Here is a 24,360-nt window from a genome sequence, read left to right as displayed (position 1 = left end):
TATGTATGTATTTTTTTTTCAAATTTAGCTGGTGCGGCTTATACTCAGGTGCGCTCTATAGTCCGGAAAGCACAGTAAATTCGCTAACACATGGGATACCTTTTTATTTATTTATTTTTAAATCAGCTAGCTATATATTGGGGGGGACATTTTGAACATATCTGAATATTGGGGGGGATGTGGCCCCCCCAATGTATAGTAATTACGGCCTTGGTTTAAGTGTTAAAAGTCAAAGCAGTTAGAGTAAAAAAGGGTTAGGGTTAAAGCATCAGATGAAGTCCCACTGACATCAGGAGAGATCTGGAAGACGACGCAGCATAACCTCTGTGTCTAACTGCATTTAGTTTGAGAAACTTTTGGCAAAATCATTTGTACTTGAGCGGAAACCCAAATGTCTGCGGGCAGGAAGTGAAATTAGTCTGAGCTCTGTCAGGAAGTCCTGTCATCTCTGTTTGTCTTGGGGCAACTTTGCTTTCAAGGTGTATTTCCTCTAAAACAATTTCCCATTGTTTGCCAACAGGTTTCACATTTCACCACAAACTCCCGTGTGTGTCTGTGTCCTTTGTCCTCCCTGAAGCACTTTTGTGGCCTGTTTGTTAAAAGCACTTTATCGCTAAATTTGACTTGGCACGTCTTGTCAGGGGAGATTGCAGCTGATGAGACTCTTGACCTGCAGATAAAACATCCATTAAGTGTCTTGTCTGGGGCGATTCTGTGCTCTTACTCTATTAGCATATTCTTAGCCATTTGCAGGATGGTGCATCAATGGATGAGCGCTGCCGTGCTGCAGCCAGTCACCACGCCATAAAGAACCACCTCTCACTCTGCTGCTGTGCTAAACGTCGTCTCCGACATTGTAATGCTGGCCGGCTGTCCTCCGCCAGACGATTCAAATGACCGCTAAAAGCCCCGGGGAAGGAAAAAAGGGCCAAAATGCAAAATTGATGGAAATGACATTAGATTCAGCTCATGCTCCTCACCGTGTAAATTATGCCCCAAAATGGACTCTCTGGCCCGACTGTTAGTTCCAATTTGTTGGGCCATACCTCATGGCGGCTTGTCTTGCCCTTCCCCTCTCCCTCTAATCCAATCACAGCCACAATGGATGTTATTTATTTGTTTATTTATTTATTTTCGAAGGATGTAACCGATTGTTATCAGGGCCGAAGTGGGGCCTTCTTCCTGGTGAAACGGTGACTAACGTCCAGCCATTGATCCGTCAGTTTGTCTTGCGGTGGCGGGCGATGCTTCTGGTGATAGACGACTTGTGTGTGTGTGTGTGTGTTTATATGTATGAGAGTGTATACTTTATGTAGTGGAGTCAATACTGCAGATATAGCAGTGTTTTTCAGTCCTTGACTTGAGAGGGTGACAACACCAAAAGCTCATGTGAAAATCATTTTGAGCGGGTTCTGACATCATGTTTGTTTTTGTGAATTATTTTCTTCTCTATTTTTTTTAAACCCATTCAAATATCCACATTCAGGCTAGCCCATAATGTTTATGCTCATACCCTGTTACTCATAAATGCATAGACTGAATGTCTAAAATGTAAATGTAAAACATTAAACTGCTCCTATCTGAAGACACTTTTTATGCACATCAATTACAGATCTATTAGCTTTACAGAATATTATGATAGATGATAGATTTTAATGGAGAGCAGCATCCTTGAAAGAACTCACCGTTGACTTAAATAATTTAACAACTCTTGAAGTTCCTGACTGGAGAAGTTTTAGGCCCAGTCTGTTCAATTAGCTCCGTTTCTCTAAACCTCCTTTTGCTTTTTTGCATCTTCTAAACGACTCTAGTGAGAGCTTATGGTTTGTTTTACTCATTTATTTAGTAAAGCAAAAATATGTATTTTATTTATAAAGCAATGAGGATTTTGTATTGTTCGGTTATTGTGCCATATTTGAGTTACTGTATTGAAATGTGGGGCAATGCCCATATGAGCAGCACAAAACCATTGTTTTTATTGCAGAAAAGAGCACTAAGAATATTATACAATGATTGATTTTCTACGAACACAAAGTTTGTTTGCAAAGTCAGGGATGATGAAGCTCAAACAATTGAGGAGCAAAAAGTGGACTTTTACTTGCAAATTTGCTTGTATCAGTATCACAGGACGACAATCACAGAAGAAAATTTAATTCCAAGCACAAAATTGCAAAGATTATGTTAAAACAAATGTGTATTTCTGTTCTCTGTGTCAAAATATGGAATTCCTTAACAGTCGACAAAAAAAGCTTTACAAATATCTTCCAGTATAAGAGGATGTAGCTATAGCCTAAAAAATAGGGAAATTATATAAAAACATGGAATAAAAAACAATAGTTATGGATTTTTGGTTGTTGGCTGTTCATTATTATGGCATTTTATCTGATGTATGCTTTTTGTTGTTTTAAGAAAGGAGCAGGTATAAGTTCTTTTCATCCTGCATTGGAATGAACAAATAAAAAGAAATTAAATGAAATTTTAGATTGTTGTTATTGTCAACAAACTGCCACTCCACTCCCAAAAAAGAGCAAAACCAACAGAATGCAATTGAATTATACATCATGCACGGACCCACTTTGGTGCGCTGAATTGCGTTGTACGTCTCACGTCAATCAAATAGGAAATACCCCTAAAAACAGCATCTTTCATGGTACGAAGTGAACAACGCAGCTGAATTATACTTCATGCACGGACCCAGAGGACAGCCATGATGCAATGATTTTATTATTATCTTCACAGCGTGAGTTCATAGTTGATTTCCTAAAGACAATGACATTTATAGTTATGTCAGGGAAATGAAAGTGAGTTTAAATCCCATAATAACAATTAAATTAAAAACTGCAAATGTGCTTGTTCTCTTCTTTTATTTAGAGACATGTACTGTACCAACAGGACCTCAACATGTCAAAACTAAGGCTCAGAAGAAACACAGCCTAACGAAAAAAGAAGGTCAAGCTACAGTAGCTATCTACTTACTCCCTCAAACGCATGAGGTGTAGGCTAATGGGCAAAACATGTTTAATAGCCCATAAAGACTTAAAAACTAAATGTGTTTCATGTGATGACAGCTTGGAACAACACATGATCTCAACGAGCTGCAGGCGTTGTCCTGGGAGACGCTGGATGCTCAGCTGTGACTTATCAGGAGTTAATTAGTGGAGGTTCTTACCTTCATGATGCATTTGAGACCAACTGTTGAGTTGTAATGCAGTAGAGTTGGTAGACATTAGAGTAAATAACCCTACTGTAAAAACTGATCCAATAGGAACTGCTCAACTATATAAAGAAAAGCAACAGTTCATCTTCACTTTAATGTATCTTCAATAGAGTTTCCAGCCTCACAAATCAATAACTAACAGAACATAGAGGCAACATGAAATCATTACAGTAAGAGAACATCTCAACATAGAAGTGTTGAAATAGAAACGGCTGGGACAAACCCATGGAACAAGAAGAATGGAACAGTTTGGGCCGAGACAGAAAGGACCTTTATCTTGTCCTATATCATTTCTGCCTTCATCAAAACTCAGGTGTTTTTTTCCCCCATGTGCAAAGACATGAGCAGATTGTCCAAAGTCCTGATCATATCCAGAGCAACCTGTGCACATGTAAACACATTCCTCTTGTAGGATAACCTGTCTTTATCTCTCTCCCCTAAATAGAACAGCAGAAAGTCTGATGGTGGACAAAAAGAGAATAGAACAAAGCAGAGCCTGTTGGTCGTTAGTAAAACCTATGTTGTTCCTACTCCTGCTTTGGAGAAGGCTGATGATGTTTAGATCAGTTTGTGAAGCTGTGATGTCGAGGGGAAAGAGGAGGAACCTTTTTGTTTCTATTATAATCCTGGTCTGGACTATATCTATATCTATATGTCTATGTGTGACAGGTCACCAGTCCATCACAGAGCTGCATTATAGTCATAAACATGATCCTGACTTTATCCCACACACATACAGACAACATTTTATATTTATATGTCATCTTGATGATCTTATTTTTTATTCTCTGCTCTTTGTTGTTACATTTCCATTCTTGAGGGAACAACTATAATGTGAGCTCATTTCCTTTTGGGCAGTGTGAAGCACACAGCTGACCACTAGGTGGCGGAGCGAGCTTTGTTTTTGTGACAAAGCAGTTCAAGTCTCGATGAAGCTGTGGAAACAGAACAGTACTGTTTTGTTTTTGTTGTCTGTATTTTGTCTCACTGAACTTTTACGAGACTCATTTCTGCACCGGCCTCCTCATATACTGTATATTTAATGATATTTTATCCCATAAACTAGAAGATGGAGCGTTCATAAACGATTGCATGTGGAAAATAAATGACTCAGATTAAAAAGTCTTATCTGCTTTGGCTAAAAACAGTAAAAACAGGCTCATTAAATATCTGTGTATCAGCTGTGTGTGTTTTTTTAGTCATTTCATGATTTCATTTATTTCTGACAATCTGTGATTCACTGCGATGGAGAAACTTGTACATGATGTCAGTCTGTGAGGAAAAAAAAACTCAAAGTGTTTTGGTGGTGATATATATTTCTCAAGGTTTACAAATAACTATTTTTTTTTAAATGCGGCATAGTATATTACACATTATTTCCAGAGAGCAAAATAAATATATTGCACTTAAAAATCATTGAAACACAATCTCGTTCGGTGTCAGATTATGGCATACAAAACAAAAACACAATAGAAAAGGAAAACTGATTACTTTCAGTGGCAAGTCAGGAATGTGCGTACAGTTGGAAGGGAAGGACGTGTTGTTGCACATTTAGAAAGATGGAAATCGACGCGTAGTTCAGGCTGTACATCAGAAAACGACCAGGGTTTGGTTACAAAAGCAAAAAAAAAAGAGACGAAAAGGAAGAAAAAGGAACCGTGCACTTGTGTTTCCACAATAAACAGATGAGATAAAACTGCTCGCATGTGAATGATATGCAAGGGGTCGGAACATGTGGCACAAGTCAAACCAGGACTTCTACAGTGTGTCTGTGTGACCAACTATAGTTCAAAATCCTCCAAAAGCCTCCACAGAACAGCACTAAAAACATCTTCATCATCACACACCTCTGAATCAAGCCGATGCTGGTGTTTTCATGAGCCAACAAGAGTTTGTACAGAAAGTTTTTTTTTGGGGGGGGGGGTTTGAGGATGGCCTATCCTGTCCTAAATGTGTCAAGCAGATAACAGGACGTAACATGACATCGGGACGTCTTCATGGAAGTGACAATAAACTGAATTTAGCTGAATTGAAATGAAAGGAAATGACAGCAGGAAATCTCAATCTGACGTCATAAATTCATCAGCGATTATTGTTTTTCTTTTTGAAAAGTCAAATTGAACTGTCTTTCAAATTTGTTTTAAACTGTGTCAGTACGTAATTTTAAAAGGGTCAGTTTCTGTCCAGGAAGTGATTAAATAGAAAGTCCTAGTAGCTATTCATGTTGGAAACAAATCGAGTGATTTTAGTGTAGCATGAATAAAACTAGATTTTGGTATTTTTGGGTTTAAAAACCAGACATATCATTATTTTTCATAGGTGTAGAACACAGACACAGATTTGATGAGGATCATTTAACTTTGAATGTTAAAACCAGTTTGGACAATAAATCCGTTCATTGATCAGTTGATCTGTTGATCGAGCAAACTTCAGTGCTTCCAGCTTCCAGCTTCTCAGATGTGAATGTTTGAGGCTTCTCTGTGTCACATACGACCGTAAATCTGAATATACCCTGTTAAATTGTGGGAAATTATTATCAGGATTTAATTCATCTGATCAATAATAGCATCTGTCTAAAAATAGTCTTGTGTAGTTCATGAACTTTCAGCATCGGCTGTTTCTTATAAACAGGTACTTTTCTTAAATGTGGAGTTTCTGCTGTGAAGCCTCTGAGCTGCATAAAGCAGCAGCAGCAGCATCACTCCAGGTGGAGCCATCTCACCTGTGCTGCTCGTACATTTATTAAACTTTCCAATGAATCATGTTGCTTTTACTGCACACTCTAGTGGGGCTACACCAGCTCAGAGTGTGTAGCGCGCAGCTTCTTCCTCCCTGTGTGTTTTAAATGAACGGCACAGAGCCATTACTCCCCAGGTGTGGACGCCCTGTCGGCACGCTCCCGCGCCGCCATGAATCAGCCGCGCTAACCTCTGCCAACAGGCTGCAGTCCACACCGGGGGCGCCAGAGAACCCGCTGGACTGGGACGTGCTGTTTCTACATCACTGCTGCTGTTTGTTTGCAATGGAAACAGATGAAATGGCTCTGTCCCCTTCAAACGCCTCGGTGTGTTCTGATATGGAGGAAGAGATTAGAACGCAGGATCAGTGAGTCGGCCTGGAAACGGAGTGATTTGGGCTACAGTCATGGCCACATGTAAAAATGATGACTATTGAGCTATGAATATTTTAAAACATGACCTCAACACATAATGTGGTGAGAATTCTCCTGGTTAAGGCCCGGTCACCCAACGCCCTAATGCTAACAGTCGGTTAGCATTCTGCCTAGCAACAGGGGAGGGTTATGGTGTAACAGAGCGAATGGGCTGCAGTTAAAGCTGTAGTTTCTTCTGTTTAGGACGGTCTTGCGTCAGCGCTGTCTGTGTGGTTTGTTATCAGATTTGCAACGGGCAGAGAAACTGAAAAATCTCTCTTCCTTTTGAGAGTAAATCCAAAACGATGACTGCAGATTTCTGCTGGTGTGACCGGGCCTTTAAAGTGAGCGTCAAACCTTCACCCTTACTCATCCCACATTTTTCCATATAAAGTTTACCCAGTGTGTTGGTCTACTGCCGACTGCATGCGTCCTATGGTTTCTTTCTTTTTTTTTTTCTTTCATTTTCTTCACTCTACAATGAGATTTTTTTCCTATGAGTAAATGTAGCATCTTTGTCTTTGTACAACACTTTTTTTAACTTTATGTTTTTGACGTTATTTTCAACGGAGCTGTAGCTTTGCACTGTACATATGGCTGGCTTTCTAGAAAACACAGAAAAGCTGATATGCTGAAACGTTGGCAGTCTGGGACCCGCTGTCCAACATGCTGCTGCTGCTGCTGCTGCTGCTGCTGCTGCTGCTGCTGCTGCTGCTGCTGCTGCTGCTGCTGCTGCTGCTGCTGCTGCTGCTGCTGCTGCGTCACGGCAGTCGGCTCAGGTTGCGCAGTCCAAGGATCACACGGCAACCTGCCATCTTTAAAGCTAAGGTGGAGACCCTGTGGCCAGTAGTGAGAGTGGGGTCTTTACAGGAAGACAGGGTCGTATTAAATATAGTTAAAATGAGTTCATGTTGAGGATCCACTGTTCTTCAAGGGCCGAGATCAAACATGCTCCCTTTGTCATCTTGCATTAGGTCTCATAGTTTGTACAATGTCACCGGAGAGTTTGTAGAAACCCGTTTGAGGGTCTTTCAGTCCGTCTTTTTTTTCTGAACGGGCTTCAGTGAACCGCTTCCTCTTCACGCTGTCACCAGCAGCTCGCTCACTGAGCTCAGCTATTTACAAAGACCAGAGGGGAAGATACAAACTGGATGAGGAGTGATGAGCCGGCGCGGAGACGTGACTGGACCGGGGGTGGGCGCTGGCGTGGGGCTCGGCGGTCTCCTCCCCAGGACCGAGTCATACGAAGGGCGTCATGACGGTGGAGGAGTGGCGCAGTCCCTGGATGGCGGCGTAGGGCCCCTGCTGGAAGTAGTGGTGGTAGCGGGGCATGTGGAAGGACGGGAAGGACGGCCCGCTGCCCTGCATGGTCCCGGCCAGGGCGCCGGGCGTCAGCGGCATGCCCAGCCGGCTGTAGGGGGGCAGCGAGCCCTGGATGGGGTGGGGGAGCGAGGCGCCGCCGGTGCCCATGGCCGACAGGGACTGCGGGTGCTGGAAGCCCGAGAAGCCCGAGGTGGTGGTGACCCAGGAGCTCAGAGACAGGTTGTCTGAGGCGGTGAAGGCCGAGCCTGCAGGAGGAGCAGGGACATATGGATGTTAGAGGAGTATTACACACATTTAAAGGGATAGTTCAACACTTGGGCAAATTGGCCTATTGCCATAATCCCTATAGTTTTAGGAGTAGGTTCATTAACTTTAATTGTCAGTGCAAGCTGTTTTTAGATCGGTGGGGCAGAAACGCAAGCTGCTCAGCGAACACAACAGAGGCGCAACGTTTCCCTCATCAAACTAAATACACAATCCAACAACTCCAAAACACTGTCGTGGAAAAGTTGTAACCTCCACATTCACCACGCTGTGAGAAAATAATTATTATGTAACATTACGACACATGAAGCAAATACTCGGAACTACTTGCGCTTTTGAAGTCACTCTGCCGAGCAGCCGTGTCTGGAATGTAGTTCCGGCTACGCATTTGCCTCGTCTCGTAATGTATCGCATAGTGTGGTGAATGTGCAGGTCACAACTTGTCCATTAGAGCGTTTTGGAGTTGTTGGATTGTGTATTTGATGAATCCGATGAGGGAAAGGCGGAAATACCACGTGCCGTGCAGAGCTCACAACTCTGCCCCGCCGATCTAAAAACAACTTGCACCGCAATGTTGAAATGTCCCTTTAAGGACAAGGCTGATGATTCTATCCCACATTTCTGCTGCACAAATACCGCCCCTGAAAATAGTCCCTGCTCCCTCCTGATTGACAACAGATTAGTAATGACTAGTAGAAATAATGGAAGATTCTGTTCTGTCATTAAACACTGTGGTTGGTGTCAGCAGGAATCAGTGGGCTTGACAGTGACACGTAATGTTAGGGACGTCAGACAGGGCTGAGTTAGAGGCAAACACATTTGATCCTTCCATGAGATTTGCTGACAATAACACAAATATAGAATCAGATCTGCCATCCACCCCCCCCCTGTATCTGTGCTGATAGGATCAGGTGACTGTGTGTGTGTGTGTGAGAGATGACTGCTCACCTCTGGCGTGTGTGGAGTGTCCGTCCTCGCCCAGGTTCTCCTCGTCGCCGGTGTAGGTTCGTATGGGCGACCGGGCGTACGAGTGCTTGTGGATCAGATTCTCAACACTTTCCCTGCAGCAGAATCCGAAGAGAGAGCCCCAAAATAAATCTCTTTTTTTCCCAACCACAGTGATACACCTGAAGCTAACAACACACACACTGTTAAAATATTTATTCTCAGTTAACACTTCCATGCTTAACCACGACTGATCACATTTTTTATTCTTATTTGGTCTAAATGTACCTGACGGGATGTTTTGAACGTTTTTAATAATAATAACAATATGCTGCCATGTAAATCTAACATTATTATACACTGATGAAAAACAACAACACATATTTTTCAGAAGACCTCACTGCATTTTGTATGAAAAAATCTGCTCAAATCAAAACAACGGCTCCATACTGTATGCAACTGATTCAAACTACACTGCAAAAACTCAAACTCTTACCAAGAATATTTGTCTTATTTCTAGTCAAAATGTCATTTCTAGTCAAAACAAATCTCATTCTACTTAAAATAAGACTCATCACATTAAAAAGCAGCTTGTTTTTAGACACTTTTTAAACTTCTTTCAAGCAGATTTTCACTTGAAATTAGTAGAAAAATCTGATAGTGGAGCAAGTTTTTCTTTCTTATTACAAGCACAAAAAACTTGCTTTCACTGGCAGATTCTTGTACTCATTTTAAGTAAAAATTTGTTTGAAACAAGTGAAAATGATCTAAAAACAAATTAATTTTTAGGTGATGAGTCTCATTTTAAATGGAAAGAGATTAGTTTTGACTAGAAATGAGACATTTTGACACGAAATAAGACAAATATTCTTGGAAAGATTTGAGTTTTTGCAGTGTATGAGTCGGGACAAAAGTCAGTAGAGCAAGTGTTAATCATGAATTCAAAGGATTTAAAAAAAAGTTGCATTAAGAGGAATTTGCATAAACAGGTTTTTATTGCAATAAATTTGACTGTCCTAATTTTAACCTCTAATATTGTTATTGTGAATTATTTTAATGTGTAAGTGAGAATGTCCAGTTGAATTTCCTCCCTATGGTCACACATTTAACAGCTGTTGAAGTCTGTAGGCTTTTTGGTTTTCAGAACTTCACAAATTCCCAAAACATGTTTAAAATATTCACACATGTGTTTTAAAGACATGAAAGTAGCTCCATATTTGACGGCTGAGAAAGCATGTCTATCTGCAGAGCTCCAGCTGGAGATAAAGTTTTCATTGAATCACCAGTGTCATGCTAAGTTCTTGTCTCCATATTTTGTGAATGTTCTTACAGTATTTATATAAACATCAGAACATGTGTGTTCACTGTGTGTGTGCATTGCCCTTCTCATGTTTGTGTTGACTGTACATGTATTTTGAATGTGTGTGTGTGTGTGTGTTCACTATTCCACAAAGTGCATTAGCTCATTTGAGTCTTGTCAGACAGCACTTCTCAAACACAGTGACACAAATTGTTAAGGGGGGAGGTAGTGTGTGTGTGTGTGTGTGTGTGGGTGGGTGGACAGGCAAGTGGTCTGCATCATGAGAGCCATGCGTCCACATTAGCAGCCCTCTGCGGCCCCCACCCCTCCAATTAGGTTAGGAAAGTGCAATATCTGTCAGCAGAGGAGTACAAATGTGTGTGTTTTTATCAGCGTCGGGCCCCTCAGGCGCAGAGGCCACAGAGAACTCCCACAATGCACGGCAGAGCGGGGGGGAGGCGGGGCATGCTGGTTTCAATCAGTCACTGCAGCCAATTGAATTACAGTGTGTTTTAGTGCAGTGGCCGACTCCAGACTAATGTGATTTCTGCAGCTCCCCGAAGATCAATTGATCAGGTCTAATTCACAGCCCTCAAAAAGAGAAAGACAGAAGAAGAAGAGAAGAAGAAGCAGGCGGAGGGTAAAGGGTGGGAGGGGTAAAGGGCTAGGTGGGGGGGTGTCTGGGTGTCTGTGTTTTCATGGTCTCTGCCTATGTTTGATTGAAGGAAATGGGCAGATGGTTTGATTTCAGCAGCTAATTTTGGCCGTTGTGCCGGAATCAGGAATAAAGAGAAGTGTGTGTTTTGGCAGCATCAGAAAAAATCCTTTGGAGGGGGGGACGGATGACTGTAGGTGCGCGCGTGTGTGTGTGTGTTTATGAAGACGCGTTGTATGATAAAAAAATATATATATATACAAGAAAACAACTGTAAAGGTAAAAAAAGGAACAAACAACAGTGAAAAAAAAATGGGAGAAAGACAAACTACAAAAAATGGTGGGGAATGAAGAACTCATTGAAAAGATTAAAGACAGAAAAAAGAGAGGTGGAACAGAGGAAGTAAAGACAACAATGAAGAATAGCACAAATAATGAAAAACTAGAAAGACAAGAAAAAGGAAGTAGAGAAGAAAGAAGGGAAATGCCAGAAAGATAAGAAGGAATGGTTTAAACAAATAAAAGAGATAAGATAATAATAAACAATAAAAGAAAAAAGAATCAAACTGACAAAAAAGTAGAGATAGGGAATGACTGCAAAAAAGACAGGAAAATAGTGAAAAAGAGAGGTGAGAAGGAAAGAATGAAATAATGAAAAAATGAGAAATAAATGAAGGAAAGTAAAGATGAAATGACAGTTAAAAAATGAGAGTAAAGAAGGACAACACAGGAAATAGAGCAGGAAGAGAAGAAGAAGAAGAAGAAGAAATGGAAGACAATAAAATAAAAAAGACAAAGAAGAAAAGAATAAGGAAGAATGGAAACAACATGGAGGAAAGATTCAGAATTAAAAAAGAAGAAAAAGAAAAGATGTAAAGAATCAAGCATAAGACATGTCTGATGATGATGAATGTTGTTACATGTAACACGGTTTATCTGTTTCACACTGAAACACACACACACACACACACACACACACACACACACACACACACACACACACACACACACACACACACACACACACACAGAGTGCAGGACCCAGAATCCCCTGTACCTCTCCATGTCCGTGAGCCGTGACGAGTCCCTGAAGCCTTTAGCGAACGGGTTGCTGTCGATCTTCAGTTTGGTGATCTGTCAGAACCAGAGAGAAGAGAGAGAGCTCAGTCCTCCTCTTATTTACCCTCCTCTCTTCACCTCTATTTCTCTCTTATTTTTCACGCTCTTTCTGAGCTGTCAGTCCATCTCACTGTGCTGTTTCCTGCAGCGCCTCTCTTCTCATCCTACCACATCACATCAACACAACGGTCTATTAAAGACTCTTTAGTACATTTAGTCAAACATTGATGCAGAGAAATACAACAGGTCTGAAATGAAGGTATGAAATGAGAGGCAAGGTAGAAAACCTTCAACCTTCAATGTTTAACCATTTCATAGCTCGGTGTGCCCTGTGCTCCTTCCTAATCTAACTTGTGTAAACAGAACTGCACAATATGCACATGCATACAACATCATATTGCAATTATATAGGCAGATACTTCAGTGTGAATGGTCAGTTTCTTTTTTCCATTTTCACTCAAAACTGATGGTGTAATTTTTGTCGTGCTCCTTTACATCTTGATATTTATATAATATAATATAATATAATATAATATAATATAATATAATATAATATAATATATTATATTATATTATATTTTCAATATAATATTGAAAATCTAAATATTGCATCTCCTGGAAATTGGATATTGCATTTGGCCATATTATGATGTTGACAACATTGTGGTTAATTGTGCAGCTCTGTGTAACCTGAGCAACTCTTTATATTCTTAAGAAAATTAAATGTGTTAAGTTTTTGTTGTTGTTGTTTTATAATATTAAAGTCATTCACAAATGTCTAAGTAAGAGGCTCCTTCGCTGCTCTGGGACCAGGTGGACCTTGACACAGTAACATGGACTACAATGTGACTGCTCACGCTAAAACTCACTGAGAAAATATCTATTTTTATTCCCGGTATTTTATTATACGTACGTATATGTCTCTGAAGCATTGTGTTGCTTTGGCCCAGTATCATGTTATGTTAATGTTTAATATAACTGTGCATTATTGACTGTGTATTAGTAGTATGATGAGAATAATAACAGTATGTGATTATTATAAAGGATGGTATGATACTGTGTATATGACTACACTACAGTTCTTCTAGAACCATAACTATTACATGACTCATCTATGTTGGACTGTACATGTATGATTGTATGTGTTGTATGACATATTATTAGATAGCTATGTATGTCTATTATTATGATATAGCTATAACTGGAATTGTGAATTAGGACTAAGTGTTATGTATGTAATTGTGTGCATATGTATGGCTTCCTATGTTATTTTTATTTTACTTTTATGTAACTGTTATTTTTGGTTTGTTTGTCTTGCGGACCCTATAGGAAGAAAAGTCGTCACCACTGTGACAACTAATGGGGATCCATTTAATAATAAACAATAAACTGTGTATAACTTGTGTCACAAATATGTGGTTAATTATGCAACCATGAGCCTCTGACATTAAAACTCTAGATAATGTTACACATAGTCAATACATGATGGCTCTGTGGGTCCTGGTTCAGTCTCTGTTCAGAGTATCCAAACGGAGTGGACTGAGACTTTTTACGATGCAGTCACGTGTTCACAGATGATCTGGTTTTATTCTATCAAATTATTGTTTGTGCTGTTCAGTGTTAAGTGTAATCTCGTGTTTAGCAGTAGGAGCTTTAGTCTTGTATCACGTGATCTTCCTCGTGAAGGAACAGGAAGTGCAAAGAAAGAAAGACAACTGTAAATGTGATGGAGACGTCTGATCCAATCAGAAGCTCCAGTGCAGCGACTAAATGGAGCTTTTAGCTGTTTGATTGTAACCTGACGGGGAACGGCCACAGTTAGAGCTCAGCAGTCAGTCAGCACCGGCGAGTGTCGGCTGTCGATCACTCACCAGCTGGTTCTGATAGGCCGTGACGGCCGTGAAGACGGTCTCCACGAAGACGAAGGTGCGGAACTCCTCGGACTTGAGGTTGAGCAGCGAGGCGGTGTGGTCCTTCTTCTTGATGATGTGGACCCGCGGCTGGTACTTGTGCATGGAGTTGAGGATGATCTGCAGAGGACCACGACAAAAACATGAGTGAGACGGGGTGAAGTTAATACACCGTGAACATGTCTGTTCTGATGACATGATTCCTAACAACCTCCATTAAAAAGACCAAACACACTGCTGCACGTGTTCATCCACAGCTCAAAGTAGTCCACTGTAAATGTACTATTGTCCCCAATGACCAGCTGTTTCAGGAAATCACTATTCTTAAAAAAAAAGAATATAATGTCATGACCCATTTTGAAGATGTATTTCTTCAGTAGGAGTCGGTGGGCTGAGGGCCGAACCACAGAGGAAGAGGAGGAGGAGGTGGAAAATACTGAGAAATGAACCCCAAACACGGGAGCAGCTGGAATTTGGTCTTTTCACAGGATTTGATGACGATAAGATTTATAAGTACAGAAAGATAAGAAGTACAATATATAAGCAGCCTCCTTTAAAATGCTCAGTTAGAGAAGCTACTGTTCTTCAGTCAGCAGCAGAGCTGATGTTCATCCTCACTAGATTAAATAAAATATAAAAACAACTGATGTGAAACATGAAGCAATAAAAAAGAGGGCCATCTGTCTGGACAGTTACAACACATTCAACCTGCAGGTTTACATATGAAAAACATGTTTTCCAAAGATTGGTCTGATTTGTATTTTTTAAAGAAATGTAAATGTAAGTTTTGACATCTCCATTCGCTGATAGAAAACAGCTGCTTGATGGATGTTGTAGTGAGAATATTTGTTTCAGTTAACTTAGAAACATCTAAAGGGTTAGTCCAGGACATTTCAAATCTTTTTCCTGGCATTTCTTATTTTAGAAATATATTACAATATATTAAGTCAATACATAAAGCACATGTAATGATAAAACAAATAAACCTGTGATTAATATCTAAATAAATCATTGTTGCCTTTTCCTGGCTTCAGACTCAGACTTTTTACTGAAGTTGTAATTCATTACATTCATTTTTTTCCATTGTCTATCTGTAAAAACAAAAACCATTACAAATATGAATGAGTAAGTAATACAGTATACAGATAATAGTTCTCTTCCATAATAATTGTTAGGCCACAAGGTTAAATTATATTTTTTATCAGTGCTTCAGCAGCACAAAAAAAGAAAAAGAAAACAAATTAAAATAAATAAATAAATGTCTCATCACCAATTAATGTTCAATATCATTTATGCATAATTGCTTCTTCTTCTTTTTTTGTTGTTGGTATTTCTACCTCTACATTTTTAATAACGTTGCTGAACAAAAGAGTCTGAGATTGAAATGAATGTGACAGTCTCATTGGTATTAATATATTGTTGACCTTAAAACAAACAATTTGAATACAATTTTATGTTTTTAAGTTATTTAAATTCCCTAGTGTTTTAACTGGATTGATATATTATATATATATATATTAAAATACCTGTCACCTTCATGTCTGTTTCACAGAGACAATATATTTCTAAGGAAGACAGTTAATTTCTAAAATCATTATAAGTAACAAAAAAAGAAACAACACCCTGCCTTAATCAGCAGAGGAGGATGTGTTACCTTTTTCATTTGGTTCATTTGTTTTGGTTACCTGGTGTAAATGTCAAGCAGCTATTTGTGGACTAACACACCCAGCAGAAGAACAGGCAGCAGCTGTTTCCCAGGCTCAGCGCTGTAGCAGCTCATTAATGGATCAAGGATAAATGTTTTTTTCTCTCTGTTACCTGTTTGTGCTTGTCATGATGCCTTCAGCGAAAGGAGGATTGAAAGAGCAATTTGCTCCAGTCGGGCCAGTAATCATATAAAGCCCCCACACTTTAAATCTGACTGAGACTAAACTCTTTATAGGAACTATAGGATTTTACATCCAGAGCTCTGGAGAAATCAGCCTTTTGAAAAAAAGTATTTCTACCTGTAATTTGGTTAATAGTCGCACTTACAGCATGTTGGTTCATAATAACTCACAAATCCAGATCAGAACTCAGTACAAATTAAGGTTGTCATCTTAAATACATATAGGCTATTTGTTTTGTTAGCAGAGGGAAGTGATAGCTACATTTAGTCTGTTCTTCTTGAGCCACTTGTAGCGAACTGATCTCTCTGACAGACAGACAGACACACACAGACAGACACACACACACACACAGACAGACAGGCCTGTGTGGGCTAAGGCGCGCTGATCTCTAGCCTACCATGTGACCTTAAATATATATATATATATATATATATATATATATATATATATATATATATATATATATATATATATATATATATATATATATATTTATATATATATATATATATATATATATATATTTATTATCTTTAAACAAAGAAGGAATAGATAACCGAGTGTCCTACTCACGTGTCCGTGTTGGTCCAGTTCGTTGTTGGTGAGTTTGACCTTCTCAAAGGAAACCATCTGCTTCATCAGCTGCTCTCCGGTGAACGGTGAGTCCGGGTGGACGTACAACCTGAGAGGAGGAGGAGGTTAGTTACTGTAGCTAGGGATGACGTCAGGCTCTGGCTGACAGCAGACCATCATAAAGTGACATGTCGCCAGGGAAACACAGGTGCATGTGAACACCGAGGCAGCCAGGTCACATCCCCTGCTCTGATTGGCTGACGGCCGCTCGAGGCCAAATTTACATTTCGATCATGTGCAGTGAAAAATAGGCCTAGAATTATTTTTTATTTTATTTTATTGTTATTTTTTATTTTTTATTCTTTTTTGATTGTATACTTTTTTACACACCGTGTCTGCTAATTCGCATTAAATAAATTAAATACCCTACATAAATAAAAGGCATAAGATTGTTTGTTTGTTTGTTTGTTTTTGGCCATCCATTCTGTTGTCAGTATGGATGTTTCCAGTAAACAGACAAAGAAATGCTTCTGGACTAAATAAAAATAAAAATAATAACCTAATAAAGTTCCAACTGCGACATCAGTTTTAGATCAAATTAACAACAATTCAAACTATCAAAACGACAAAAGTATCCTGGTCTAACACGGACTGATGCGGATCGACTCAAACAGGGTGGTCTAGGTCAATAGCTACAAACAGGACAGATTATTCCATAATAGTCGAAGCCATCAGAGTCAATATGCTGTTTCAAATTAATTAATTCTATTTTTATTGGTAACAGATTGAGAATAAACTTTTACGTGTCGTTTGAAAACAGGCTGAATACACAGGGAACTGAGTATAGGCCTACATTCTCTTCAGCCTTTGTTAAGCCTAGAGCCTATTGGCTTTTTTTTTTTCTATTTTATTATCTCACTGTAGAAAAAAAGGAAAAATAAACATTAGACTGATTTGTTAATGTTTAGCTTCAGGAGGTAAAGTCAGTCAGTCCCTGTGCTGGGCCGCTGGGCCGGGCCGCCGGGCCGGGCCGCCGGGCCGGGCCGCCGGGCCGGGCCGCTGGGCCGCTGGGCCGCTGGGCCGGGCCGTCGGGCCGGGCCGCCGGGCCGGGCCGCTGCAGGCTGCCTACCTGGCGGGGAGAGGAGGGTCGGCCTTGCCGGCCACCAGCCAGGAGGAGCGGTGGTAGGCGTAGCGGTACCGCTTGTTGTCCACCGGCACGATGTCCATCAACACGATGTACTTGGAGTCCTGGTCCACCCCGGAGAACGACACCCGGATGGTGGGGAACATCCTCCTGATGAAGAGACAGGACATCATTATATTATTATTCCTTAACTGATGTGGAGCTGGACCAGTGTGTGGTTACAGGCCTGGACAGGACTGTAGCTACATCACTGGTAGACTACTGGTCTGCACAAACTAACAAACAACACGCACTCATCTATATCTCAGGCTACACCTGCCATTAAAGAAGTAGGTACTGTATGATCAGACACCTAAAGGAAAAATATTAAATTATTAAAATTGGTTTAAAAAAAATACTTTTCTCTATTTATTTTTTTTAAGTAACCGATACATATTGTTATAAAATGTTGTTAGAATTTGTGCGCGTTCTGGCTGCAGCGATACAACTCTAGTGGGGAAATAGTTCGATTTTCATTTGTTTTTATTTTTAAGATTAGAAGCTGGTATTCTAAACAATATTGTACTAATTATCAATTTAAATATTTGCCACGTATATTGGTTTATTTGTAAATTGCCAGGTTGTTAAAACCACAGGGTAGAACCTTATTATCCTGAGGTCTCCTGGCCTGTAAGGTCCTGCTGCCCTGCTGAAGGCCACTGTCCGGGAGGACATACAACCACATCAGGCTTCATAGTGCTTTTATTTTAGAACTTGTTTTAATGGGCTACTTATTGTAATATTGTCATTGCACGTCCATCCAGCTGCCCAGTCAAACATGACAGTGGAGTTACTGTCTGCTCAGCTGGGATGTGACTCTCTGAGGTAGAAGACTAAATCAACACTACAGGGTCTTGGACAGTTCACCTTCCGGACTTGGTGATGATCATCTCGGTGCCGAGGTCGTGGAACTTGTCCCACAGCTCTTTGGTCTCTAGGCTGCAGGAGATCTTGGCCATCTCCTCGCTGGGGATGCCGGGGTTGGTGGGGATGAGCGGCTCCGTGCACACGGCGGGCGCGCTCCCGCTGAAGTCCCCGTGGCCGTCCAGAGAGGACAGGTCCGCCAGGGACTGCTGGGTACAGGAGGACTTCTCCACGAACTGCTCTGTGACACGGAGAGAGGACATGGACACACACACACACACACACACACACACACACACACACACACACACACACACACACACACACACACACACACACACAGAGGGAGAATTATTCTATATTTCTGACTGTTGGACGAGTTCAGCTCTGTAATGAAGACACTGAAAGAGAAGAAAGTCTGCTCATTTGCTAAAACGTTCTTGCGTCTAATTGTTATTTCTCTTGTAGACGGAGCTATAAATAAATAATAAAAGTAAATAAAAAATGCATTTCATATTTTCTCTCTATTAAAATGTGGACCGAGATTTATCCAAGAGATTAAATGAGACTGAACTGGTATTTTAATCTCTGAAACATGTTCATCCTTCAGTGTAAACCTGGTTTGCCGTCTTCTTTGAATTATAAAAATAGAAGAATAAAATAATATCTGATGTTTCTTTTTTTGTATTTGATAATTGTATTTAATTTTTCTATTTTTATTTTAAAAATGGTAACGGGCAAAAAACAAGTAAATTAAATTACAGATGTGACGTAACAACTAGCTAATTGTACTGTCGGTTGTTGTCGGTTTTAGGAAATGACACACAACTTCCTTAAAATAGAGAGAATAAAATGACAAGTTCAAACCAGGGAAAATGACACATCACGTTATTATTTATTTTCTGTCAGATTTAGATGATCCATATTTATAAAAAGTTGCCAAATGATCTTCTCCTTCAATAAAATCTAAATAATTGTGTTAAATCATTTACTAAGAGTATGAATTTGAATTTGCCTTTTATTTTCTATTTTAAAACAATAACAACCCGGTAACAGGATGGTAGATATAACGGGTTACACACGAGGCAGTTACACCACTTCTCTCCTTCCTTATTTATTTAACCTGTCACTTGTGAATATCACAAAACCTCGATGCTTCCCTGTATTATTATTATTTATTTTCTTTTAGCTGTCATCAGATAATTAATCCTGCATGGTTTATTTCTGTTTTCTAACCCTGTACTTTCTCTGTACATGACTTAACCTCAGTCCTTGGAAACTTGAGTAAAACACATGTAACAGGTCTTTAGACGTGGTTTGAGTTTCTCCTCGTCCATCCTTACCGAGAGGCTTGATGGTGTTCTCCTCCGTGTCTTTGTCCTTACTGGGCTTCCCACTGGACATCAGGGCGGCTATGGAGAAAGCGTTCGCCCGGGATGAGAGCTGCGGCTTCGGGGATGATGTGTACTCCATGTCGGTGTTTGCGTAAAAGGCTCGGAAGATATTCCCCTTTCAATAAGAACAGCAATAATAATGATTTGGAAGACAACAATTCCTCCAGGAATCTTCAACTCCGCCTTTAAGCTCCCAGCGGAGGGAATGAAAGAAAAAAAGCGCAGAAAAAAACTTCGCCCAGTTCCTCCTGCTGCTCTGTTACTGCGCACAAACACACGCCGGGAGTGTGGCCGCTGTGAGACGTTGTCACTGCCGAGCCGTGAGTCCTGTTGGACGCATGGTGAAGGAAGAGGAGGAGGAGGAGGAGGAGGAGGAGGAAGACTGACTCCAGAGACTTGTGCGCGCGTCCTGCGGTGCCAGATCTGAGGCCGGCGGCTCTTTGGGAAGCTCCAGTCCGGTTCACCCTCCCCTTATAATTCCCGGCTGCGCTCCAATCACTGCCTCTGCTTCCACGTCACACTCCAACCGTCCCACTGCGGCTCTGATACCGAGCAGCCAATTAAACCTGAGCCTGTCAGGGGGTTTGGTTTTTTCATGCCAACCCTCCCAAATAAAAGAGAGAGAGAACGAGAGAGGTTGGAAACACACAGATTCTTTGTGACTTCATTCTGAGCCTATATGAGGTGATGACAGTGAGACTATGGTTAGGAAAGTGTCATTCCTGGCCATCATTGCACAACATTAAGGTGGGAAATAAGAGGTGAAAGTCAGTTTCTGTGTGGAGGCCTGCGGACCCCTGGAGCGGCCCTGGAGCGGCCCTGGAGGGGCCCTGGAGCGGCCCTGGAGCGGCCCTGGAGCGGCCCTGGAGCGGTCCTGGAGCGGCCCTGGAGGGGCCCTGGAGCGGCCCTGGAGCGGCCCTGGAGCGGCCCTGGAGGGGCCCTGGAGGGGCCCTGGAGCGGTCCTGGAGGGGCCCTGGAGGGGCCCTGGAGGGGCCCTGGAGGGGCCCTGGAGCGGCCCTGGAGGGGTCCTGGAGCGGCCCTGGAGCGGCCCTGGAGGGGCCCTGGAGCGGCCCTGGAGGGGCCCTGGAGGGGCCCTGGAGCGGCCCTGGAGGGGCCCCAGACCACATGTTGGGAGCCACAAGAATGTCAACAAGGGAGATTTTCCTGGAGACGTTTGTCCAAGATGGTTTATTATAATTGATGACAGCAGTGAGATGACCATGGTGAGGATGATGATGATGATGATGGCAGTTTTACACTCACACATTTTTTTTTAAATATCTTCCCTCAAACACACACACAGAAGCACTAATCCCTGCTGTCAGTGCCATCACATAATGTGGAGGAAATTCACAGTTGCCAAAAGTTATAATAATAAACAGGCCAAGATGAAGCTTCTATCATCTTTATTATTAGATTTGCCGCAGCTCACACTTTTCTGCTTCATATTGTAAACGTGTATTACATAATTCAGTGTTCAACATCTTTCAATTTCAAGTTAAAATCTCAGTTACAGGTGTTTTTTTATTTTGTTTTGTTAAAAACAGTGTTAAAGGTCAATGAACTCTTCAAATGTTCAAAAACAACATGATGCAGATCTCATTTCTGCAGACCAAAGAAAATATCATAAAATAATCAGTATTATAAAAAGTGGGTTAACGTCTGATCAGTAGATGGTTAAAGGTTTAGAGCCTTTTTGTCAGTGCTGTCTGCAGTGTGGTATAAAATACTCAATTAGAAGTAATACTATTTACAACAAAATGTATGACTGTTATATTTATATAATTTATTATCAGAATATTATTACTAATTCATACATTCAGTTAAAATGTTAATATAAATACATTATAAAGCCTCTAACCAGCTGTACATAAGTTCCATGTAGTGTATGAGTACATGCATTTGAATGTTGGCTGTTTGTACAGTATTGTACAGTATACAGTAGATTAACTTTGGCTGGTCAAGGTCTCTGAGCGTCGTTAATGATCTGAATGCATTTACATTTACATTTACATTTACACTGGTTTGGAAGGTGCCTTTAGCCAAAGAGAGGGACATCAGTAAAGCAAAATACGGCATCGACAACACACACACACACACACACACACACACACACACACACACACACACACCACACACACACTCACACACACACACACACACACACACACACACACACACACACACGCAGACTTTCACATGACAACAGGAAATGCACATTATTCCATGAGGCCTGTAACAGCAGCAGCAGCAGCAGCAGCAGCAGCAGCAGCAGCAGCAGCAGCAGCAGCAGCAGCAGCAGCAGCAGCAGCAGCAGCAGCAGCAGCAGCAGCAGCAGCAGCAGTGCTACCAGCTCTAACAGTAACTTCTATGGTGACAACAGACCAGTCTTCAGTCTATTACATTGCAGGTTTCCAGACTGGGACTCTCTGCTGTTATCATTATATTACTGTCCTTAGTTTTATATCAAAGAGGAATGCTTTCAAGACTGATTAAAGAATTCTTGTTTTTAATTTCCCCTGCTTTTAACTTGATAGGGACTGAATCCGGTCTAGACGTCACCTAAGGCTGAGTCTTTATCATGACTAAATGTTTTTTCTTCCGGGACACGACTGATAGACACTTCTTGGTTTACAACAGCCAATGAGAGAGAGAGAGAGCAACAGATAAACATATATACATATCTGTTTTTTTAATCCAAAATCTCTGTGGCTGAGAAAGTCACATCTGAACTTACAAGGAGTCCCTGAAGGCAGCATGCTTTCAAAATGCTGACAACAGATTTTTTCCAAAGGCGTCTCCCTCTCTCTCTCTCTTTCTCTCTCCCTCTCTCTCTGTGTGTGTGAATAGGATCACCTCTCATCCTCAATGTCACTCTCTCTCTCCTCTCACTCAGGCGAACACCGAGCCAGAGATGCACGGAGCAGCTAAACCCATTAGGAGACTCCTGAATGCAAATCCGCTGCTGCAGATATTTAATAAGAGACCTGCGCTGGCAAATTAGATTACCTCGCAATTGCCAGTGGATAATGTGCTAAAAGCTTTCCCACTTAAGCGTTTACTCCTTACTGAATATTATTCACACTTTGAGGGGCCGGTGCAGCCTTAAAGAAACACACAGCCTGGAAATGAAGGTGGAAAAAACAGATGGTGGTTTAGTGTCAGTGCCTTTCACAGCTGAATACAGGATGAGTCACACATACATGGAGCAGGAAAATGAAGGAAATGGAGGAGTAACAGTTTTATTATTTCGGTTGGCTAATCATGACGGTTCAAAGCCAACTCACTGAGAAACATGGCTGACACAGAGAACTGACACACTTTACAGTAACATGCATGAAAAAAAACCACTGGGTAATTGTGACCGTTTTTGTTTTAGATAGATAGATAGATAGATAGATAGATAGATAGATAGATAGATAGATAGATAGATAGATAGATAGATAGATAGATAGATAGATAGATAGATAGATAGATAGATAGATAGATAGATAGATAGATAGATAGATAGATTGCAGAGCAAAATTACGTTTACATCAGGCCACAATAAAACAGGTAGATAAAAACACCATAAAATATTATAAGATATATGAATGTAACATTAACAGAAACACACATGTAGATTTGTAGAATTGATGTTCAGCTTATAAAAATTATGAAAATTGTGTCCATCTTTCAGTTTCTCAAAATGATTCATCCACAGTTTTTTTTCAAGGTCATTTTGGGTCATTTTTGTCTTTGCCCAAATCATGGAAAAATGACACTTATATAATGTCTCTCCTAAAAATGCAATGGATGTAATAATAAACACAAATAATAGATAATACAAATATGATACAACCTCGTTTTATGTATCTTTTAATGTTTTGACCTTTATATCAAAAGTCCTCATATGCCATTTAGAAATGGAATATAAATATTTCCAATTAAAAGTCAGCACTTTGTATTGTTTTCTCATCTCGTCTCTGCATGATACATGAATATCATGTATCACAATTATGTATTTTTCCCCCTACACTTTCAGTTTGTCATCAGTAGCCTAATAATATTACTTTTCTGTTTTATTCATTTGATTTAAGTTCTATGGAAATGTGTTTGCATTTTTTGAGAATCTTCTCCCCTAATTTTAACCCCTATTTGGGGATAAGTTGCATGCCATATTCTATATTCTATTCTATACTATCTACTTCATATACTATCTATATTCTATATACTATAAACATATATATAATATACTATAACCACATTCTCAACGTTCAATTCAACCAACATTTAAAGCAGGAGTGGAGCTGCTACCACTCCTGAAGTAACTTGACAGTTCATCAAATACACAGACATCACATGACATCATGTTTCCTGATAGTTTGTTTCATCAGTAGCTTCTATAAATGTCAAGACTAAACCAATAATTCACTTGTAAATCATTGATTTTTCTTATTTGTCAGAGGGACAACGTAACTTTACAAATATTTTTATGAGCTTGAACCACAGTTTCACATTTCCTCTATCATTTACTTGGCGCATTCAAGAGGACAAGTCAGCATGTTCTATTAAAAACACATGTTGTATAAGA

At 40.5% G+C, this 24,360-nt stretch overlaps 1 protein-coding gene across 2 annotated transcripts; it reads right to left on the bottom strand.

The window, feature by feature from the left end:
* Positions 1 to 7,133: 7,133 nt before the first annotated feature.
* tbx20 (T-box transcription factor 20) lies at positions 7,134 to 20,239 on the bottom strand. 2 transcript variants are annotated; one of them, XM_085803502.1, is made up of 8 exons: positions 19,737 to 20,239; positions 18,397 to 18,634; positions 17,476 to 17,640; positions 16,347 to 16,455; positions 13,846 to 14,004; positions 11,913 to 11,989; positions 8,904 to 9,016; positions 7,134 to 7,936 (listed from the first exon to the last, which is right to left on the bottom strand). In XM_085803502.1, exons 1-8 carry the CDS (start codon positions 19,864 to 19,866, stop codon positions 7,608 to 7,610), a joined length of 1,320 nt encoding a protein of 439 aa, XP_085659628.1. In that variant the 5' UTR covers positions 19,867 to 20,239; the 3' UTR covers positions 7,134 to 7,607. The 2 variants fall into 2 exon arrangements, with proteins under 2 accessions (XP_085659628.1, XP_085659626.1); XM_085803500.1 differs by having other exon boundaries at positions 7,360 to 7,936; positions 8,904 to 9,020; positions 11,914 to 11,989; positions 19,737 to 19,945.
* Positions 20,240 to 24,360: the final 4,121 nt, after the last annotated feature.

Source organism: Trachurus japonicus, chromosome 16 (assembly GCF_045865225.1).
Source record: "Trachurus japonicus isolate A0001 chromosome 16, Traja_1.0".
In the NCBI taxonomy this organism is placed as follows: domain Eukaryota; kingdom Metazoa; phylum Chordata; class Actinopteri; order Carangiformes; family Carangidae; genus Trachurus; species Trachurus japonicus.
The sequence above is the reverse complement of the archived record's forward strand: the minus strand, read 5'-3'. Positions and strand labels throughout refer to the sequence as shown.